The sequence below is a fragment of the Papilio machaon genome, chromosome 2 (assembly GCF_912999745.1).
Source record: "Papilio machaon chromosome 2, ilPapMach1.1, whole genome shotgun sequence".
Taxonomy (NCBI): domain Eukaryota; kingdom Metazoa; phylum Arthropoda; class Insecta; order Lepidoptera; family Papilionidae; genus Papilio; species Papilio machaon.
Window position 1 is genome coordinate 9,775,724 of NC_059987.1, and position 21,075 is coordinate 9,796,798.

The 21,075-nt window shown below is 35.6% G+C and overlaps 3 protein-coding genes across 3 annotated transcripts in view; 2 read left to right on the forward strand and 1 right to left on the reverse strand.

Moving 5' to 3' along the window:
• Positions 1 to 9,027, forward strand: part of LOC106710492 (rho GTPase-activating protein conundrum) — a 64,637-nt gene extending 55,610 nt beyond the window's left edge. The window contains exons 4-11 of the mRNA XM_045680689.1: positions 6,634 to 6,758; positions 6,901 to 7,094; positions 7,206 to 7,311; positions 7,498 to 7,618; positions 7,726 to 7,885; positions 7,991 to 8,157; positions 8,391 to 8,752; positions 8,859 to 9,027. Of these exons, the coding sequence (XP_045536645.1) occupies positions 6,634 to 6,758; positions 6,901 to 7,094; positions 7,206 to 7,311; positions 7,498 to 7,618; positions 7,726 to 7,885; positions 7,991 to 8,157; positions 8,391 to 8,752; positions 8,859 to 9,027 (1,404 nt within the window). The remainder of the gene's footprint in view (positions 1 to 6,633; positions 6,759 to 6,900; positions 7,095 to 7,205; positions 7,312 to 7,497; positions 7,619 to 7,725; positions 7,886 to 7,990; positions 8,158 to 8,390; positions 8,753 to 8,858) is intronic.
• A 6,582-nt stretch (positions 9,028 to 15,609) lies between these two features.
• LOC106710472 (nucleoporin Nup43) lies at positions 15,610 to 16,897 on the reverse strand. Its single transcript, XM_014502537.2, has 3 exons — positions 16,509 to 16,897; positions 16,233 to 16,404; positions 15,610 to 16,110 (listed from the first exon to the last, which is right to left on the reverse strand). Exons 1-3 carry the CDS (start codon positions 16,862 to 16,864, stop codon positions 15,610 to 15,612), a joined length of 1,029 nt encoding a protein of 342 aa, XP_014358023.2. The 5' UTR covers positions 16,865 to 16,897.
• Positions 16,898 to 17,417: 520 nt separating this feature from the next.
• Positions 17,418 to 19,088, forward strand: LOC106710475 (queuosine salvage protein). Its single transcript, XM_014502540.2, has 4 exons — positions 17,418 to 17,536; positions 17,668 to 17,883; positions 18,100 to 18,559; positions 18,736 to 19,088. Exons 1-4 carry the CDS (start codon positions 17,429 to 17,431, stop codon positions 18,963 to 18,965), a joined length of 1,014 nt encoding a protein of 337 aa, XP_014358026.2. The 5' UTR covers positions 17,418 to 17,428; the 3' UTR covers positions 18,966 to 19,088.
• Positions 19,089 to 21,075: the final 1,987 nt, after the last annotated feature.

Below are 21,075 nucleotides of genomic sequence, written 5' to 3' on the forward strand. Positions count from 1 at the left end.
TTAGAAGAATGTCAAATATGTGTTGTACATTTCTGACCGATCTTGATGCGACAATTACTTAATTTTATGTCACGGAATCATTTACGTTTTTGTGAGAAATCATTACGGGTTTCAACAAAAGAGAACCCGGCCTTGGATAGGGTTACCAAGTGTTTATGCTTTAATGGACCGACTTGGTTTCTAACAACTATGATTTGAGGTATGAAAGAGAAATTTTTTTCTGGCTACTATATCAGATAAACCTATACTATGGTTACATACAGAAGAAAACAAAGCCATTTTAATTGAAAATTTTAAAGTCAGTTTTTCTTTTAGTATTTTATTTTCTAATTCATAATCGAATACGACATACGACAAACATACGTTGGAAATCTTGATAAAATACAGTGTAAACTCTTTATAACGTTATCTTTTATAACAATAAACTCCCTGTAACGTTGAAGTGAGCCCAACTTGGTTTGTTTACGTTAAAACCCACATATTGAAACACTCTTTATAGCGATACGCCATTCTCTATTACGAAGAAATGATGATGATGATGTCATCCGTGACGTAATCCGTCAATGGCGAACCTTGCTATCCTGCTATCTCCGAGAGTAATACAAAGAAATATGTTCATATTTGTAGACAGTAAATATTTATTATCGGTATTATTGTTTTTGTTATGTTATCTTGTTAATTTGGTTGTCTTTTTGTTCACTCCATATAACGATAACTCTATATAACGACAAAAAATGATCAGTCCCTTAAGTTTCGTTATAAAGAGTTTACATTGTATATTAAAAATCTAACGTTTGGAAAACAAACTATGGATGGAAACACTAGTTAGACGTGAGCAGGGCAATCCATTTTGACGATACGATAAGTAAGAACGTCAGTCATTAGATAAATATGCAATTAAGAGCAAGAAGAACTTCAAATACAATTTGTAAACAGTTTTCAAACATAATGTCAACTAATGCGAACGTATCTCGCTTGTATAGTCACGTTCAATTTATAGTCTAAATAATTGGCTGGAAATGTTCTGATAATTGTTTGAATTTAAAAAAAATATCGCGAATAATCGATTAAATTTAACTCATTCCATTTTCAAATTACTTTAACCCTGTGTCATTTTTTTTTAATATTTTCTGGCCTGGATACTAGTCCTTTTGATTACTCTGTGTTATATTAATTTAACAGTGATAAATACCAGTGTTTAATTTAAAAAAATCGTTAAATATTCAGTTGTTAGTCACAATTACAAAAGTGCGTTCCTCGCTCGATCTGCGTTAGTAAACGGACGTTGTGCCGACACAAATTGCCTCGCGTCCGGCAAATTTCAAAATTGAATTGAGTGTTTTGTACACTAAGTGTATTGGTTGTTCAGTGAGCATTGTGCTGTGGTGTTGTTGTGATGCGAACACGCGTGTGCCAACATGATCTGTGACACCGTGCGCGTTAAGGTACGCGAGAAGATGGGGAGCTGCAAAGGACTTGCGATGGTGCGCTCCTACCTCGATGCTTTGGTATGAAACCAAACTCTAATGACATTTGACGATCCGCTTTGACCCGTGTCTTAAAAAAAAATGTGGCTGTATGACAACATTACTTTAGTCTTTAAAAAAGTTTGGTAATATATTCTGTCATAATTTGCAATAATGGTATTCTGTGTAGGCTGCTAAATTATTTTCATTAACTTCATCAAAGTTGGTACTAGTGTGAATGCCCTGCATCAATTTATCATATTTGATAAGCAAATCAGTTTACGATTAATAAAGTGACAGTTGATACGGTACGAGATAACATCGGCGTCATTAAAGTAAAAGTTATAATGTAATTAATGAAGGAACTTAAAACTCGTAAAATAATTTTGATTTGTAGATGTATAATAAATTTCAATAATATGGTTTCATGTAAATAAACCAGTGTGTACTTACTTTATAATAATTATTACAGATAATTTAAATTAATCTTTTATCTACATACATTTTTTTCCCAAACTTATACTTTAAGTTTTCTACTTCCAAAGTAGGCAAAGGAAGCGACCGTAGGTTTCTATTCGTGTGTGCATTCAAGGCAAAATAACTTGAAGAGTTTTACGCTACTTGATATATCTTCCAGTTGTAGTTTCATATGAAGTAGACATGCAGAGGCGAGCGCACGTGCTTATTATGACCTTGAGATTTGACTGTTGCAATGCGACTGTTAGTTCATTGCTACCTCTTACATGGTTTCGTTTTGTCACTTCCTGATGCTAAAAAAACAACATATAAAGAGATTTGCTTTCTGAATGGATTAAATGAGTTTATTATTATTATTATTATTAGATAGATGATAAAAAAAATGATAATGTGCTAGTTTTAATACTTGCTTAATAGATTCGTGTTTTCTTTTATAATATAAGGTGGCAAATGAGTAAGCGGTCACTTAAATTCGCCGAAATAGAGAAGCGACCGCTGCTTATAGACATCCGCAATTGCAGATGCTCTTCCTACCTTAAATCGACAGATGAGAAAATATACGTAGAAACAGAATTTGTTCCCTTCCTACGTGGCTCCTCCTCCAACAAATCCACTTCCCCTTTTCATCCATTCTTTTAAAAAAGGATAGAAAGGGAAAGAGGACGTTTTTGCTTCAAATTGACGCTTGTCTTTTATGTGGTCGTCGTATTGCAGCTGTCTAGCCGACCTATTCGTGCAACTGATGTTGTTGCTGGCGTCTACCACTGTCAAGACTCTACCGTGTTCATAACAGTTGTGTATTCATTTTATCATATTTACACAACTTACGTTACAACTGTGTTAGCAACTTATGTCACCTATAAATTTAGATGTTTTATACACAAATACTATTTTGTTTAAACGCTTATCTAATTAGTTGAAAGATACATCTTTGAAATTGAGAGATCCTGCAAAATTTATCAAAAGATATAATATACCAATTAATAAATTCTTACTGACTGACTTCCCTTGAACATGTCTTTGACGTGTAACGATTTCTCTTGAATTGTCGTTCATTATGTATTTGTTTGTAAATTTCGTAATTGGGACTTCATTAGTGTTTGCACAACAATATGAGGTATTCGAAAAAATGCCACAACGATACATTCATATACTGTGTAAACAGTTTTATAAAATCTTTGCTTATGGAGCCAAGAAAACGCTTTAAATAAAGTGAAAGAGTAAAAATCTCATACGTTTATTGGCTATAATAAAGAAAGGATTTTTTTAATTAATTTGAAACATTACAATTAACAGTGGTAGAAGTCAGCAACAACATTTGTTCCACGAATGGGTTGGCTCGACCGCTGCAATACCTCGGCCACTCGGATAATGTGTCGGAGATCTTATTTTGGTCCTCTTTCCCTTCCCACCCTTTCTTATAAGTAAAAGATGGGAAGAAGAAGAATTTGACGGAGGAGGGGACGTATAGGAAGGTGATTCTTTTTTTGTGCTTCCTCCGTCTTCCGTCGATTATAGGCAGGTATCTGGAATTAGGGATGTATCGGAAAATTCAGATGGCCGTTTGCTCATTTGCAACCTAAAAAACATAGATCGAACTCAGAATTGAACCTAAAACGCCGCTATATACTTGTTTAGAAAACTTGATTAATTATATTCAATCATTATAAATCCAGTATAAAGATTAGTAGGATCGTTTTACGTAGTTTATAATCGCGATGTATTTCAAGATGGAAATCAAGTCGTTAGTGGCTACAATCGCCGGATGCCTCGCAAGTAGCATGCAGCGTGCAGCATGCGTGATGAGCCACTTAATTACCTTTCAGATATTAAAAAAAATCATACTTCACACTTCATTTTATTTACGTACCGGTTTTGAAGTTGCAATTAAATGTTACAAGTTTCTTATCAAAACGAATCATAGCACGGGATAAGTAAATCAAAAGAAATGTTCAGATCTATGTGATTTATGGTTCTCAGATGTAGGTCAATTAATTTATTAGTTTTCTAAAAGATTTTATTCCCATCTTTCATTAGTAACTTTCCAAGATCTTATCGTTAATATCGAATAGGGCTGCACGCAAAGGCGTCCCTTACTGGGTCAAGAAACCTGTCCGTTGTATATGGGCATAAGAGTGGCTTGCGGTCGGAAGTCTCGGTATCCGGTGTTCGCGGGGCGCAGGGGCGGGGTAGGGACGGGGAGAGGAGGGGCTGCGTGTCAATGTCGAGCCTGACCGGTCCACTGACCACATCTCGTCTTCAACGCGTTTCCACTTATCAGAATAGTTATATAAACACGTTCTATGACTCCGGAAGGAGTTTTAATGGTGCAAACAGCATGTGTGTGTGTCAACCCTAGTGATTAGGGTTGTCAAATTAGTACTGCTATGTTATGTGAAATAATTAAATTCACTTTCCACTTACGATTGATTACCAGTAATCATAAGATCATGTAATCATATCATGTTAGGTTGTCTAGACCAATTTAAGACACTGTAAGCGTCAAATGACATTTGAACGAAGAAGGTTCATTAAGGTTAATTAACATTCTGGAACACTTAGCACTTTTTAATTCTAAATTCTTATACTAATGTTATTTCTTACTAATATCATAAATGCGAAAGTTTAGATGGATGGATGTTTGTATAAAGGTATCTCTAGAACGGCTCAACGAATATCGGTGAAATTTGGCATAGATATAGAACATAATCTGGAAAAACACGTACAGACTACTAATTAAGATTGTTTAAATCTCGCGAGGACGGAGTCGCGTGCAAAAGCTATATATTATATTTTTGTTCGTAACCAGTAATGAACAAGGGTTTAACATTTTATTTTATATCAATAAAATAGTTTAATTCCCATTCTGAGCCACTCCTGTGATATTAATATTCGAGCTATGACCTCCGTGGTGGCACTTCCACGTACACACACGGTTTGATTTAATGCATAGAGAAGCGCTTCTCGGAAGCTTCGGTGTCATTCAACCTAATGCACTCCTACATTATGTGACATGCAGCGCAAATGATAAGATCTCATGTTTAGAATATCTTCAAAAGGATTGATGAATGAATGATAAAGAGGAAAAATTTATGATACAATATCTGATACTAATCAGTGTCGGAGATCTTATTTTGGTCCTCTTTCCCTTCCCACCCTTTCTTATAAGGAAAAGATGGGAAGAAGAAGAATTTGACGGAGGCGGGGACGGTATATTACTTTATTTTTATATAGTTTAATTAACTCAAAAAAATATTCCTTGCTTGATAGTTAATACACTTTTATCGCAGTTATAAAATCTTTGACAATTTGACCAAAGCGTCAATTTATAAATGAATTCACTTCAGTAATTAGGATTATGAACACGTTTTCTCCCCTATCATGATATGTTGAACACCGCACAATACATAAATTGACCATAAGCGTGGCCCCGATAATATCAATTTGCGAATAAGTGTTTTATAATTGTTGTGTCTGGCGCGCGGGCCCATGACCGTAATAATTTTAAACGCGAGGTTGACTTCATTGTGGGGACACGTAACGCGATCCGGGACCTCGCCGCAACTATTTTAATTGTCCTTAAAAATTCCGTGCACCTTAATAAACGCCCACGTGGCACAAAGCATAAGGATAATTGGCATGAAATCATAAAACATAAATAGGGCGACTGAGATGGTTTTTGACCTCTGGAGCACGCACGGGAATCAGCAAGCTAAATTCTAGCAACTAACTCTTCTGTTAAAAGTCAACAATATATAAAAATATGCTTCTCAATTTCCTCGACAAAAACATAAAAAGTAAGAAACGGAATGTTATGCTTTCATTGAGATGTCCCCACATCTTCACATCAATTATAACGCGAGTTTCTCTTTCCATTAGAGTGAACAATCGTTAGTTTTATTTGTTTTGCGGTTGGACCATTACGAGCGCGGTTACCACAAGTTTACCCTTTCTTTTTGGGCTTCACACGCTACTTACAATGCTTTCTACCTATCCCTTTTAGGATAAGTAAGTATTAAGTATAATGTACTGTTCGTAGAGTATTGCTGTAATTTTAAACGTCGTCACCAAATTATTAAAGGAACCTAAACAAACACAACACAATGTAGCTTAAACTAATGTGAGTACATACTTCGAAGGTATTATGGAGGTTGAGCCTTATGCAACGGGAGGAATTCTTGTCAGGGACGTTTGTAATATTTTGTATCCAGTACATGTACAGTACATTATCCGACGATCTGCCTTCTTGTTATGATTGGTCATGGTATAAAAATTCTCTTAAGAAGCGAGAGAATAGTGTAGCATATCGGCATGCGATTACTCATCTTCACAGACGTGGGGATAACATATAAGAACAAAGGTGTTTTGTTACGTCTACATAGGCAAGGGCTCATGTCACAGTTACCCGATGACTCATTTACAACTTCTGTGCCACTCAAGCAGTCCAGTATTCAGGTTTTCTTCTATGTTTGTTACTTATTAACTCCTAAATAGCTGCACCGATTTTAATGTGGTTTTCAGGCAAGATTGAGACAGTGTGATATCCTGAACAGTTTGATAGCGATCGGTTTAAAATTTAGTTTGTTTTTCTTCTCTGATTCACGTCGTGACATTTGTCGTTCATCTATTTGTCTGAGGTTCGCGTGGGGTAGTAAAAAATGGCAGATTAAAAATTGTATGTTTGTTGCAGAACTCTAGCGGCAGCGAGCCTCGGTCGCGCAGCGCGACCCCGGACTCGCTGGACTCGCTGCCGAGCGCCGGCTCCGGCTCACCGCCCGCCGAGTGGGCTGATACGTCGGCGCCCTCAGACTTTGTGTGAGTTTCATATTAATAACTTAAAACTCAAGGCGAATTTTCATAAGTCATTAGAGCACCGCCTTCGGGATGCGGGAAGATACTGTTCATGCATGCACCTGACATAAGAAAATCTTAAGTTTGTAATTAATGATGTCCGCAGCGACACATACCAGGGAGGTGGTCACAGTGCGCTTGGCCGCACGCCGTCGGCGCCGGCGCCACGTCGCGCCCGTCTCTCCCCGCCCGGACAGCACTCTCCGCCCGCCTCGCAGCACTCCCCGCCTGCCCCACACCGCGGACACGAGCTCTTTAAGCCCAACGATCTGCACTGGGCTGACATTGCCTCTAACACCGGTAAGGTCTCTGGCAAGATTGCCAAATCAATGCAGCTTATCGGCTTTCTAGATTGAAACGTACTTCTTACTTAAATGTCAAAATAACCTTTCGCGTTGGTGTTGTTTGCAGAGGGCATAGAACTCCTGGGCTACCAAAGATACGGCACTGTGCAGGGGCCGAGGATAGGCAAAGAGAGAATCAACGGTTCCATCCTCAAGGACAGCGATCCTTTCGTGTACGTATATGCCTTGCCCATTTATCATCAAACCAAAATTCCCACCAAACACTAAAATGGGCGCAATAGGAACAAGACGGTTCTATCTAAAGTATATGACGATGAGAGTGACGTAGCAGAGGTAAAACGCGCAAGTTTATCGAGTCGAATCAGGCTAGTGATCAATACGGTTGTATATTGTTGCAGCAAGAAGCACGCGGTCGTGTCGCGCACCAAGAGTGTGACGAGTGCTGGCGGCGCCGCGCAGCAGCCGCTCAGCTTCGAGCACAAGTTCAACCTCGACCGGCAAGTGCTCAACCAAGAGGAGGTAACTACTATAACACTTTAATAATAACTATAAATACTCTTATTTCTGCTTAGGTTTCTAAAAAATTGGGGTTTAATCTGGATCACTATATGGATGTGGTATTCCAGGAATGGCCGGAGGAGGGCAGCACAGTGGATATCGAGTGCGTGGCGGAACCGACGCTGAAGAAGTTGCAGCCGCTGGTGTGGCTCGAGCTCACCGCTCTCTTCGATCGCTACTCGCTGCCCTTCCACAAGCGCAAGCCGCACAAGAAGAAGAGGAAAGAAGGTGATTATTGCAGCTATGTCTGCTAGCCCAAAGGAATGACTATCACTAGTAATATGCGCTACTGTCGAAGGGTACACTGAGTGCTATAATATTGACGTATTTCAGAGGGTTCGGTGTTCGGGGTGTCTGTGGAGACGCTACTGCGCAAGGACATGATTCTGTGGGAAGAGACGTGGAGCTCGGTGCCGAGTGTGCTGCGCGCCGTGTCCGCGGCGCTGGCGCTGCGCTGCGCCGACGAGGGCCTGCTGCGTGTACCCGGCAATAAACATAAGGTGCAACAACACTCACACTCAAATAAGATAAGAAGAGAGTTAAATAAAAACTATTCCAAATGACTATTTACGTTTTGTGTATGAATTTTGTGCATTTTCATTCTAAGTTTTATCCGACTCGAAGGACCCTTTTGATTACTTGACTAAAACGTTCATCCCTCGAAAATAAAATGCAATTATTGACTTTATGTAGGTGTTGCACTTTGTTGTATAAAGCGGTGTTACGTGTGCAGGTGGAGGCGCTGTGTCAGCTGGTGGAGCGCGAGTGGTGGTCGGGTCGCGGCACAGTGGAGGCGGCGCTGCGGCGCGCTGCGGGCCACGACCTGGCCGCGGTCTACAAGCGGCTGCTGCGCGAGCTGCCGCAGCCGCCGCTCACACAGGAGCTGATGCGTCTCTTCTACCACACATACGCCCTCAGCGGCGGCACTCAGGCGCGCGCGCTCAATCTGCTCGTACTGCTGCTGCCGGCCGAGCAGCGCGCCACGCTGCGGGCCGTGCTGCGCCTCGTGCGCGCCGTCGCCGCTCGCGCTGACCGCAACAAGATGAGCGAACACAACGTCGCCATGATCATTGCGCCCACGCTCTTCCCGCCCAGGTACCGTATTCTACACACAGATCGCTTTATTCTCTTAGCGGATGGGAAGGAGTCTTTCTACTGCTGTGTTGTTCTAGTATTAAAAAAAGGTCGTTCATGTTCTCAGTCTACTGATCAAGCCGACGGACAGCCTGGAGACGCAGGTGGCGACGGCGGCCAACAGCTGCGTGGTGACGGAGGCGCTGATGCGTTGGGCGGACTCGCTGTGGCTGGTGCCGGCCTCGCTGCTGGCGGCGGCGCAGCGCAAGCCGCGTGCACGACTTCAGCACACCTGAGCCAGTGCTCAGTAGCACTGAGCACTGAGCACTGCGCACTGCGACTTGTGTGCGGGAGGTGAACGTGGTGCAGCGGATTTAGTGCAATTTGAAATTGAACGAGACGTGTATTTATTTATACTAGTGAAGTGAAGCTCGACTTTACGGTGTGGCGATCGAAAGACTTGTGTGTTACGTTCTGCCAGTCAATCCAAAGAGTTTGCAGCAGGTATTACGTGTAAAAATTACATTATTATATGATTAACATCAATATTTATATGTTTTATTTGCACTATTCAACAAAATAATGTTGTATAGTTAGGTCAGAAATATAGAAAATTATATTTACCGTTGACATTGTTATCATCAAAACAACAAAATGTTGCAAATTGTTACAATTTGTGTTGGCCATAACAATGTTTGTTTTCATATCACAAGTTTCCTTTGCGATTGAAATATACCTTTAAAAGACAAAAATCGAATATGAATAGATAATTATTTAAATTTAAGGTTAGGTTAAGAAATGCAGGCAGTTTGCGTCAAAGTGACTCATTGTGTTTTGTCTCGTTTTATTACCAATATATTAAATAAATATCTAAGTCACTATTTTGATAGATATTAAATAATTATACATAGAATCTTTTTTTAACCAACTTCCAAAATGAGGATATTCTCAATTTATCTTTGTTTTTAACATTATATAAAATTCTTAGCAATATTAAAGTCACAGTGAAATAGGACCTTAGTTGTTACTTTTTAATTCTATATTCAAATATAGAAAATTATTCTATTTTTAAATATTATTTACAGAACATATCAAGAAATATCAGAATATTGAGGCTTTTATTTTTTTTTTATTATATGAAAAAAAGGAAAATTTTAAACGTATTTATTTTTAATTATAACATTTTACAATAGAGGCTTTACGAACTCTGTTTGTATAAAGTTTTGGTTTGAACTTTGAAGATTTTTTTTGGTTAATATATCTCAAATATCAAGGCATAGTATTTAATTGTAAACAAGGAACAAATTTTGTATTGTTTATAAACGCATTTAAAATATTTAAATGAATAAACATACCAAATATTCATTTTATTCATAATAATAATAATAATAATAAAGCCATTTATTTCCATACAGATAAAACAAAATTAAAAAAAATTAAAAAAATGAAATAAAATGTACAAAGTAATTTACTTCTATTTGCAATTTTTTTACAATTCCTTAATTTAATTTTTTTTTTTTTTTTTTTTTTTTTAATAAACTAATCTGTAGGAACCCCTCTTCGGGTAAAGGCCTCCTCCAAAGACGCCCATTTCTCTCTATCCTGCGCCACCTGTGCCCAGGAAGTGCCGGCTGTTTTCTTTATTTCATCCTCCCATCGTGTAATAGGTCTTCCTATACCTCTTCTTCCTTTTGGTCCCTTCCATAACGTTGTTCTAACAGTCCATCTCTGATCACCTAGTCTTGCAACATGTCCCGCCCACTTCCATTTTTGCTTTAATGCATAACTCAAAGCGTGTTTTGCTTTAGTTATATTTCTTATTTCCGTGTGTCTTATTCTATCTGCTTTTCTGATATTGAGCATGCTTCGTTCCATTCCTCTTTGGCAGGTGTTAATTTTGTGCTTTACTTTTTTCGTAAACTTCCATGTCTGACAGCCGTATGTTAAGCATGACAGAAGACTTGTGTTCATTATTTTAGTTTTTATGTTGATTGGGAGCTTGCTTTTAAATATTTCGTAAAGACCCCAATATTTATTCCAAGTTTGTTGTACTCTTCTATCTATTTCGAACTCGTTACTTCTTCTTTCGAAACTTATTCTTTTTCCCAAATATATATAGCTTTCTGTGTATTCTAGTGGAATATTGTTGATTTTAATAGGGATTTTTTCTGCGTTTGTCATTGTCATCGTCTTTGCGAGATTCATTTCCAAGCCAACCGCGACACTAGCAGAGTGTAGTGTTTCGACCATTAGTTGTAGTTGGGTGCTTGTCTCCGATAGCAGCACTAGGTCGTCTGCGAACCTGAGATGGCTTAGATATGTACCCTGCACCTGTAGTCCCATGTATTTCCAGTCTAGACTGCTGAAGATGGACTCCAGTACAGCTATGAATATTTTCGGAGATAATGGATCCCCTTGTCTGACTCCTCTTTTTATGGGGAAACTTGGACCAGTGGCCTCAAGTTTTACTCTTCCTGTGTTGTTTTTATAAATGCTTTTTATAACTTTTATGTAGCTTTCATTTACTCCTTGATCTCTTAAGTCTTTCCATATCCTCGTGTGCGACACAGTGTCGAAAGCCTTTTGGTAGTCAACAAAAGCAATGTATAAAGGTCTCTGACGTTCTTGGTACTTTTCTATTATTAATTCTAGTGTGTGTATATGATCTATTGTAGAAAAGCCTCTCCTGAAACCCGCTTGTTCAATTGGTTGTCTCGCTTCTAGAATATTGCTTATGCGTTTACTTATGATCGAGGAGAAGAGTTTGTATATACTTGGTAGCAGGCTTATCGGTCTATAGTTATTAATGTCTTTAGGATCGCCCTTTTTATATAAAAGTATAATATTAGATTCCGACCATTGTGACGGTGTCTCCGCAGTTTGTAATATTATATTAAATAGTTCAACTAGCAGTGGAGTTAAAAGTGTGTTCGCTATTTTCAGTGCTTCGTTTGTTATATTGTCTGAGCCTGGACTCTTTTCAGCTTTCAATGATTTTATCTCTTCCATAATTTCTAGTTCGTCGATAGGTTTTATGCCAGTTAGGTGGACGGTTTCTTCATATGATTGTGTGTTGTTGGGTTCCGTGATGTTATTGTATAGTTGTTTATAGAATTCCGTTGCAGTGGCTATAATATCTTTTCTTTGGTATATCTCCTTCTTCGAATCTGTTAGTCGTTCTATCCAGTTTATATTTGTTTTGAGATCTTTATAACCCTTCTTTGCACTGTTTGATTGTTGTAAATGTCTTTCTAAAGTATTTAATCTATAATTTGTATAATCTTTCCTTATAAGTTTGTTAACTAATTTGTATAATGCGAATAATTGATTTTTTATGGACCTCGATTTATTCTTTATTTTTTGTAATTCTTTTCTTTTTTCTAATAGGCGTATTGTGTTGGCGGATAGTATTTTATGAGGCTTATTTTCTTTTCTACTTAATCGGGACTTCTGCAAACTTGATTTGATTGCAGTTATTATTTGGTCATATAGGTCTTGTACTCTAGGTTTTTTCGTTTGTGAGATACTGTCGAGTAATGGAGTTAATAATAAATTTAAATTCTCTCTGTACTTCTTTATTTCCTCTTCGCTTTTCAGTTCGTAATTTAAGGTCTTTGTGAACTTAATTCTGCTCAATTTTTGTTTAGAAAGCTTTATCGTTGCTCTTAAGGGTCTATGGTCTGACGGGAAGTTTATGTTTATAGAGTCTATATTTTGAAAAATATTTGGTCGATTTGATAGAATAAAGTCTATTTCGTTTTTGTAATGTCCATTTGGAGACAGCCATGTCCATTTACGGTTAGGTTTTTTCTTAAAACATGTATTTATAATTGTTAGTTTATTCTCCGTTGCGAAATCTATCAATCTCTGTCCCCTTTCGTTTCTATTTCCATAACCATGCTTTTTCATAATTAGAAATTCTTCTGGTTTAGGCTGTCCTATTTTTGAGTTAAAATCGCCCATTAAAATTACAGTATTATGTGCGGTGTTCATTGCGTCTCTTATTGTGTTATAGAAGTCATCGATGGTTTCGTCGCTTGCCGCCTCTGTTGGTGCATAGACTTGAATTATTGTTATTTGGTATCCATTAATATTTAGATTTAGTAGTGCCACACGCTCTGTTAAACCAATGAAACTCTCTATGTTTTGCTTTAATGATTTGTTAATGATGAATCCGACTCCGTACTTTCCTGGCGTTTGTCCTATATAGCATAAAATAAATTTATCGTATTCTTCTATTTTGGTACCGTTTCTTCTCACTTCTGATAATCCAATGACATCATATTTTATTTCTTTTATAGCTTCTTCCATCTCTATTAAACGTTCGTAGGATGATAGTGTTCTAACATTGTATGTTGCAATGTTTAACATTGCTAGAGAATTTTTGTTGGGCGTTTTTATTTTTGGAGGGTTTTGGTCATACTCTCCCACGGTGACCGGCCGTCTTGGGAGATTTTTTTTGTATGTAACTTTTGATTGATTATAATTTGTTTGTGAGTAAGGCTTTGGCGCTCGTTGCTATTTTATTTCGTCACTTCTACTCTGTTCACTTATCGTGCTCTTTGTATTTTTTGTCACCAGATAGTTAAGCATACCGCTTCTTACTCCTCCTATATTTGATGAATTTTGTGAAGAATGTGAAGAATGTGCGGAGATAGTTTTATTTTTTTTGTTGGCTTGAGTTCTTTTATCTAAAGAAGAGTGTAAATTATTTTCTGGAGAATTTGAAAGAACTCTTTTCTTATTGCCTGGCGGTTGCTCAGTTTTTTTGTTTAGTATGATTAGTTTATCGTATTTAATTATCGCCTTATTTCCCTTCTCTCTTTCTTTGTTTACCTGTGCCTGCAATTCTTTTCTTTTTTGCAATATTTGTTGTGGATAATCTTCCTGGATATAATAGGGGCTATCTTTCAGTGCCATCTTGTGTTTTAAGATTTCAATTTTCATACCTAATGTCGTAAAAGTTATGACAATAGGGCGAGGCTTCTCCGTTTTCCTCCCTATTCTCCTTATCACCTGTACATCTCTGTTATCTAGTTTTACTGAAAGATTATTATGTATAAAATCTATCATTTTTTTCTCCATATTTAGGTACGAACTTTCATCTTCTTCGATTCCAAAAAACACTAAGTTGCGTTGCCTTGCTTGCCTCTCTAAATAATTCAATCTATGATCTTGATTTTCTAATCTTTCCTTTAAATTTTCGAATTGACTGTCCCATAGTTGAAATTTTTCATCTATTAGTTTATTTATATTTTCTGTTACATTCTCCGTTACTTTTTCGGCAGTTGTTAAAATCATGTTTTTTTGTTCGCGCATTTCATTTTGTATTTGTCGAAGTGATAATATTATTTCTTCCATCGTTTATCGAGAACCGTTGTCAAGTTGGTAGGTGAGCGATGACCTTAGTATTGTCGAATGTTCACGATCGACGTCGACGACGACGATGACTCAGCGCGCGGGGCGAGTAAACGTTGCGAGCGTCCGAGCGAGTGACGAGCGCGTTCGTTATTTAAACCGACGCAGTTATTCAGAAATGTTTTTACTTATAACTTCCGTAAAACTAGCTCGATTTTTGTCATCTAAGCACCAATTTAAAGAGCGCTACACTATTCACACGGCCGTGCAATTTACATCACATAAACTTCACTTTATACCAACTAAAACAATTAAAAAACACAGAGCAGCACAAACGCGATGTTGTGTTAACGAATGCCGCAGCGGTACTCATATGTTACGTAAATAACAAATAATATCAAAATTCATTCCAGTCATAGAATTTTCTTACAAAATTATTTCATTCATCAGAATTTGGTGCCATTGAATTTGGTTGTCTTTTGAGTTACCATGTTGCAGATTTAATTTCCACTGTTGAAATACATGTTATATAAACATTTTTATTTACTCTCTTATAATATTTACTACACAGAACATATTTAACAGAGATAGTAATTGTCCAAACAATTACATAAACCTGCTGTTATTTTAAGATGGTTATAAATAAGTGCCTTATAAATGATATTTTCCTGATAAAGTATTAATAATATTCCTGTTTATTTTCTGTGTAAATATTACTTTGTAGTTGTGGTGTCTTCTATGTTTTATGACGTAATGAGACACGCAAAGACTGACTTGTGTATTATCATATATTTGATATTACTTCATCATAAGAATATATACTTCTAATTTTAAATAAAATATACATATTTAATATTGTGTTTAATTTATTTATTTTAACTCTTGTTTCCGTGTGATCTAAATACTTAATAGTGGTATTTTTTAATGTAAAATTGATAATAATAAACTCATTAAATTATTCATGAGACATTATCATGAACTTAATTAGAAACGGCTAAAACACTCACGCAGAGCTGGGCATTAACTCGTTAAACCGTTAATTAACGAAGTTAACATTTTGCTTAACGGATTAACTTTTAAGTTAACTTCAGTTAACTTCCGTTAATCATTACATTAGAAACTTGGAGTCGTGCTGTAATTTTGTTAAAATTGCGCACCACGCCATTGAATATCATTGAATTTCTTCTCAGATATGTGCAGGTTGCATCACGATGTTTTCCTTCACCGTAAGAACGTCGGATAAATGTACATATGTAAATCGAAAAACACATTGGTACATGGCGGGATTCGAACCCAGGACCTGCAGATTGCAAGTCAAGTGCTTAACCCCTGAACCACCGACACACCTACAGCTCCTAAAGTAGTTGACTTATGTCAACGTAATTACAATAAAAGAGTATTTAAGTGAGCCAGTGTAGTTGACTATGGCCTAGTCACAGGTATTAGTGGGTGGTAGTCACTATGGGAATGAGTTTTATTCAAAGAAAAAGATACGAAAATAAGTTTTTAAAATGTTTATTTTAATATTTAAAATTCTTAATGAAATGTATAGCTTCATTTTCACCAGCAACTAAAATATTACCTTTGTTACAATCAAATGAATTTAGAGGTTTGAAAGATTCCAATAGTGTATTAGTAGGTGTTGTATTTTTATCTTGTAGAGCGATCCAGTTTTCCGTAGTTTTCGTGTTTTTCATTACAGCCTCCATGTTCCATTCCCACAGTTCTCCAGACAATGAACTTGTGAGAAGTTTATTTGGATTCTCCGGATGGAATTTCATCTCTGTTACTCCTGATGGATGGGATTTTAATGTGGATGGGAATGTATTTACTCGTAAATCCCACATCGCTATAGCCCCCGATTCACTGCCTGCTAAGATATAATATGGTTGTGTTGGGTGATTGATGATGCAAGTTGTTGCTAACTGGTCACCACCAAATAAAAATGAATTTGTTGGCTTGTTGTCTGATGATCGGAGGTCCCAAATCTTCATGTGTCCTCGCAGATTACCAGTGATTACCTGAATTCAGTTAATAGAAACATTAATTATTTAAAAAATACAATATATAGTCTTAAAAATCCATGACAAACATTTAAAAAGTTTTATACCGGATTTTAACACTAAAGCCGTACTATATTTACCTCATTATGCTTAATAAAGCAGACAGAATGTAAGGAGCAGCTGTCAGCTTCTGTTATGGTCCTGGTGATGTCTCCTCTGCGACTGTTCAGTATGTTGACATTGCCATCTTCACCCACTGTGGCTATGTCACCCTCCATGGTGGCTAGTGATGTGCAGGGACATGCTCGCCCACTGTACATTTTATTAAAAGATTACCTCTAAAATAGTCACTACCATCCTAATTATATGTAACGACAGCTAGTGTAATAATAAATTTAACAAATTAAAATACTCACGCAATTTTGTGCAAGTTATTCCATATAAAAGCTTCTTTCAGTGGAGTTTTTCTTTCATATTCGCTTATTTGCAAAAGTCTAACTTTTCCATCCGACGTTGAAACTGCTATTACATTTTTACTCGTAAATTGAATTTCAGTAACATTTCCTTCAACTATGAATGTTGATACATCCTTAGGATATTTCACTTCGTTGTCATTTATATAATCCAAAATCCATACTTTAATATTATTAACCTCGTCATCCCAGCTGCCGGTGAAAAAACATTGAGCTTCTGCATAGTCTTCAGGTATCCATCGTATTTTCCTAATTTTTTGTGACACAAATGTAACTTTTATATTTCCGTCTTGTGCCATTATCTCTTATTGTTTTTTATTATACAACAACTTATTTTTGATAAGTTTATGTTGAATTGTAGAAAATTATCAATGAAAAGAATTAAAATCGTTTGGCTAAGTTTTGACAACAAATTTTAATTCAAAGAGGTTAAATATTTAAATTGACATTGACAACCAATTAACAAAGACAATTTTTTCACTATGATTTTTCAAAGGTGCTTTAACGGATTTAAATTAAAAATAAACTACACAACCAATAAAATGTCTACCAATCTTAACATTATTGGAGATTCATATAATTTTACTATTTAAGGCAGATTTAAAACCATATTTAAGATTTATTTAAGTATTGTAAGAGTCAAATAAGTATTTTTTACCCCATTGAGACAATAAGCTTAGGCCTTAAAGTGCCATCCATCTCGAGAGCATAAATCTTTGCCGAACATTGTCACTGTTAAGCTGTCAATGTCAAATATGTCATGTGTCTCAATTCAAATCTAAAGTCCTAAAAACCTGTTAATAAAGAATTTAAAAAGTATAAAAGTTAATTTCTTTAGTTTTTAATTTCATTACACAGGCATAATGGATCGAGATGGAGTTTTGCTACCAGCTAAGTCTGGAGAGTTTATTGCTAAGCATGCAAAACACGTTAAAATTAATAAAGACGGCAATGAAAAGTTGTGCAAAGAGGTAAATAATTTGTATTAATGAAGATGTATTTATCTCTGTCTCAGTTACTTTTCGAATTAGAAGTAACCCCTTAAATAAATCTGTTATTTTATCTTGTGTAGCTATTCAAATAATAAAATCATAATTTCCAGATACTGTCAAGTATAAAATGTAATCAGCTACAAATGCCAGACACAGGTTCAGATTCAATTCATCCTTCAAAAGACCATCCGAGAGCAGTCGATTGGGTTTTTGTGACAGATGCATTGAATTTTTGTTTCTGGTCTAAGAATAAAGAAAAGCAATGGGTTGTTGATGGTTACACTGGATATTTCGCTTTAGAGGCTGCATTAAACAGAGCAATAAAGGTATAGTTGAGAATGGACCTTGTTTTTTGGTTTGTTTGGTAAAGGGTTTCCTCATTACGACATATTAAAGAATAGAATCTATTCCTGTATATTCTTGTCCTTGTAACTCTTGAATATAGTAGTAAAACATTTCAGACAGATTTAGTGGCGATGGAAGCATAGATCGCTTATTGAGCATATATATTTTTATTAAATTTATTTTGTTTTTCATACCAGAATGGTGTTGACATAACAAATCCTGAATTTTATTCCAAAATAACAAAAGAACAACTGCTTGACATCATGAAAGGTGACAATGATGTTATTATACCACTTTTCGATCAAAGAATTTCTGTTTTACATGAAATTGGAAATATACTACTTGAAAAGTACAATGGTACATTTGAAACTTGCGTAAAAAAAGCTAATAAATCAGCTATAAAACTGCTTGAGATTGTAGTTGATAACTTTCCATGCTTTAGAGATGAAGCCATGTATAACGGTCGAGCAGTTTCATTCTATAAGAGAGCACAGATCTTAGTTGCCGACTTGTGGAATTTCTTCAACGGTACTAGCTGGGGACAGTTTGAAGATGTTGACAAGCTGACAATGTTTGCCGATTATAGAGTGCCTCAAGTATTGGTTTACTTTGGTGTTATGAGTTATAGTGATGAACTAATGAATAAATTAAAGAATGGTTAGTACTTAGTACCTCATTTGATAATTTTTTTTTAATTTTGAAAAACTTAATTTCTTAAATAGGTGCTGCTTTTAATCAATACTATGTCACTATTAAGTTTCATTTAAAACAGATAAAAAATTACAGACAAAAATTCAGTTAACGAAAATTATTTTTATTCTTTTCCTTGACAGATGAGCTTCTTGAAAGTGGATCAGATGAAGAAATAGAAATACGCGGATGCTCTATTCATGCAGTTGAATTGCTGAAGAAGCGAATAGAAGATGAGATAAAAGAAAAACATTTGAATGTATCTGTGCCTAATTCCAGTCTAATTGATTACTACCTCTGGTGCTACAGAAGGAAACACGCGAAAGAGGTCGAAAGTATACCTTATCATAAAACATTGGGTATATTTTACTGAACATGTTGGTATTTTTTAAATCAAGTGAACAATCTTGCATATGAAAGTTTACACAGTATTGTAATTAATATATTTTTGTAATAAAATAAGATGATTTAATATATCTAAGACTAATTGTTCACGTACGGCTTCATCTAACATTCAATTCTATTCATTTTTGTTATAAAGAAAAACTTTGTTTTACTGTTTAACAAAAATTAGTACATTACTTATAACTCGTAATTGCAAATGTCAAAATTCAAATGCTCAAATGACAACGAAGATCTTCGCCATTGGCTGAGAATTATTATCATGGCAGCCATATTTGCTGTTATTGGCTTGCAATTTTTGTCCCTTTCTCGCATAACATTTTTTTCAATTTACTCACTCCCGAAGTTAAATGGCGTGGAAATATATAGCTTATAGCGTTTCGTAAGTATAGGGCTTTTTATTACAAAAAGAATGACTCAAAAATATGCCGTGATTGCTACGATCTTGCGTTATAAAGAATTTACACTTTATTGTATTAATTTAGATCTATTTATGTGATAACATAAATATGTATACAGATTTATGAAAGTTAACTATATACTATATGCACAGGTGGGCACAGTTAATCGAAAAGTTAACTTCGTTAATCGTTAATTCGTTAATTAAAAAATTAACTTCGTTAATCGTTAAAGCGTTAAATTCTCGAATATTTAACGCAAGTTAAAGTTAATCGTTAACAGTTAACCATACCAAATTATACATACTAATTTCACACTTACTGTGGCGACACTTGTTTAAAATAGTAATTTGACTATACATTCTATTTTTAATACAGTTGCGAAAAAATTAAGCAATTTAATAGAATAATAAAAACACAATAAACTCAACTAACTAAAATGTTTGAAAAATGGCGCCAACCGTAAAAGAATAAAAACAGAGATTTTTTTTTTGTTTTCTTCACCCATTCTGGGTAGGCAAAGGGAACTATGCCTTAACGGCCAAATCTTCAGTAGATTATTTTAATTGATATGAAATGAAAATGAAATTTTAATGAGATGAAATAAAATGAAACCTAACCTAATTCATTCAATCAAATCATTAAATCTGATATTGCAACAAATTAGGAGCTTCTTTTTAGAAATATTTGCATGAATCATAGAAACTTCAATGATTTTTTTTTGTAAAAATCGTGGTTAGTTTTTTCTTTTTAATAGACATTATTTTGACAGTTGGGAAAGAGAACGGACGAGTTTGGAAAAGCTTAAGAAAAAGCACGAGTAAAAAAGTGTTTTAATACAGTTGCTCAAAGAGTGGCGTATTGCAGGGACGAAGAGCGTTCGGAATGTGGGCTATTACATAATCTTGCTTTTATATACTCGTAATGAAATATACTATTTCGAACCTTCTTTTAATTTTGTCCTGTTGTTCACGTCTTTCCCGGACGCTCTGATGCATCACACTTGCACGCGAACTTCACATATATCAATTATCAACTCGTTCATTCACCATTCGAGTCGCCGACAGTCGCCCAACACAGTTGAACTTACGAGCGTGGCGTGGCGCGTAATTTTAACAAAATAAGCACGTCTCCAAGTTACTAATTTAACGATTAACGGACTATTATTAACGGAAGTTGAGTTTAACGGAAGTTAACAAAAGCGTTAACACTTTTTGAAGTTAACTTAAAAGTTAATCCGTTAAGCAAAATTTTAACTTCGTTAATTAACGATTAACGGATTAACGAGTTAATGCCCAGCTCTGACTATATGTATACAAATATAAATGGTGCCTCAAATCAAATGTATGACCTTCAGTCAGAAAAAATGTAAAGATGTAAATAAATGTGTAATTTAAAAATGGAATTAATATTATGAAGTCATCATTTTAATAAAAGCCTTTTTCATGAAATATATATTTTTATTTTTACTGAATGTTATAACTTTAAGATACACATTATATAGTTATTCCATAAAAAGGTAACATTTATGTCTATTTTAATATAATTTACAAATTATTTCACAATCTTATGTTCTCACTGTAAATGTGATGAATATTATTGCACATCTTAAATCTAAATAATTGTAACATTATAAAACTAAATTGTTGATTATTATGAACATGACACAACCCACAGAGAAAA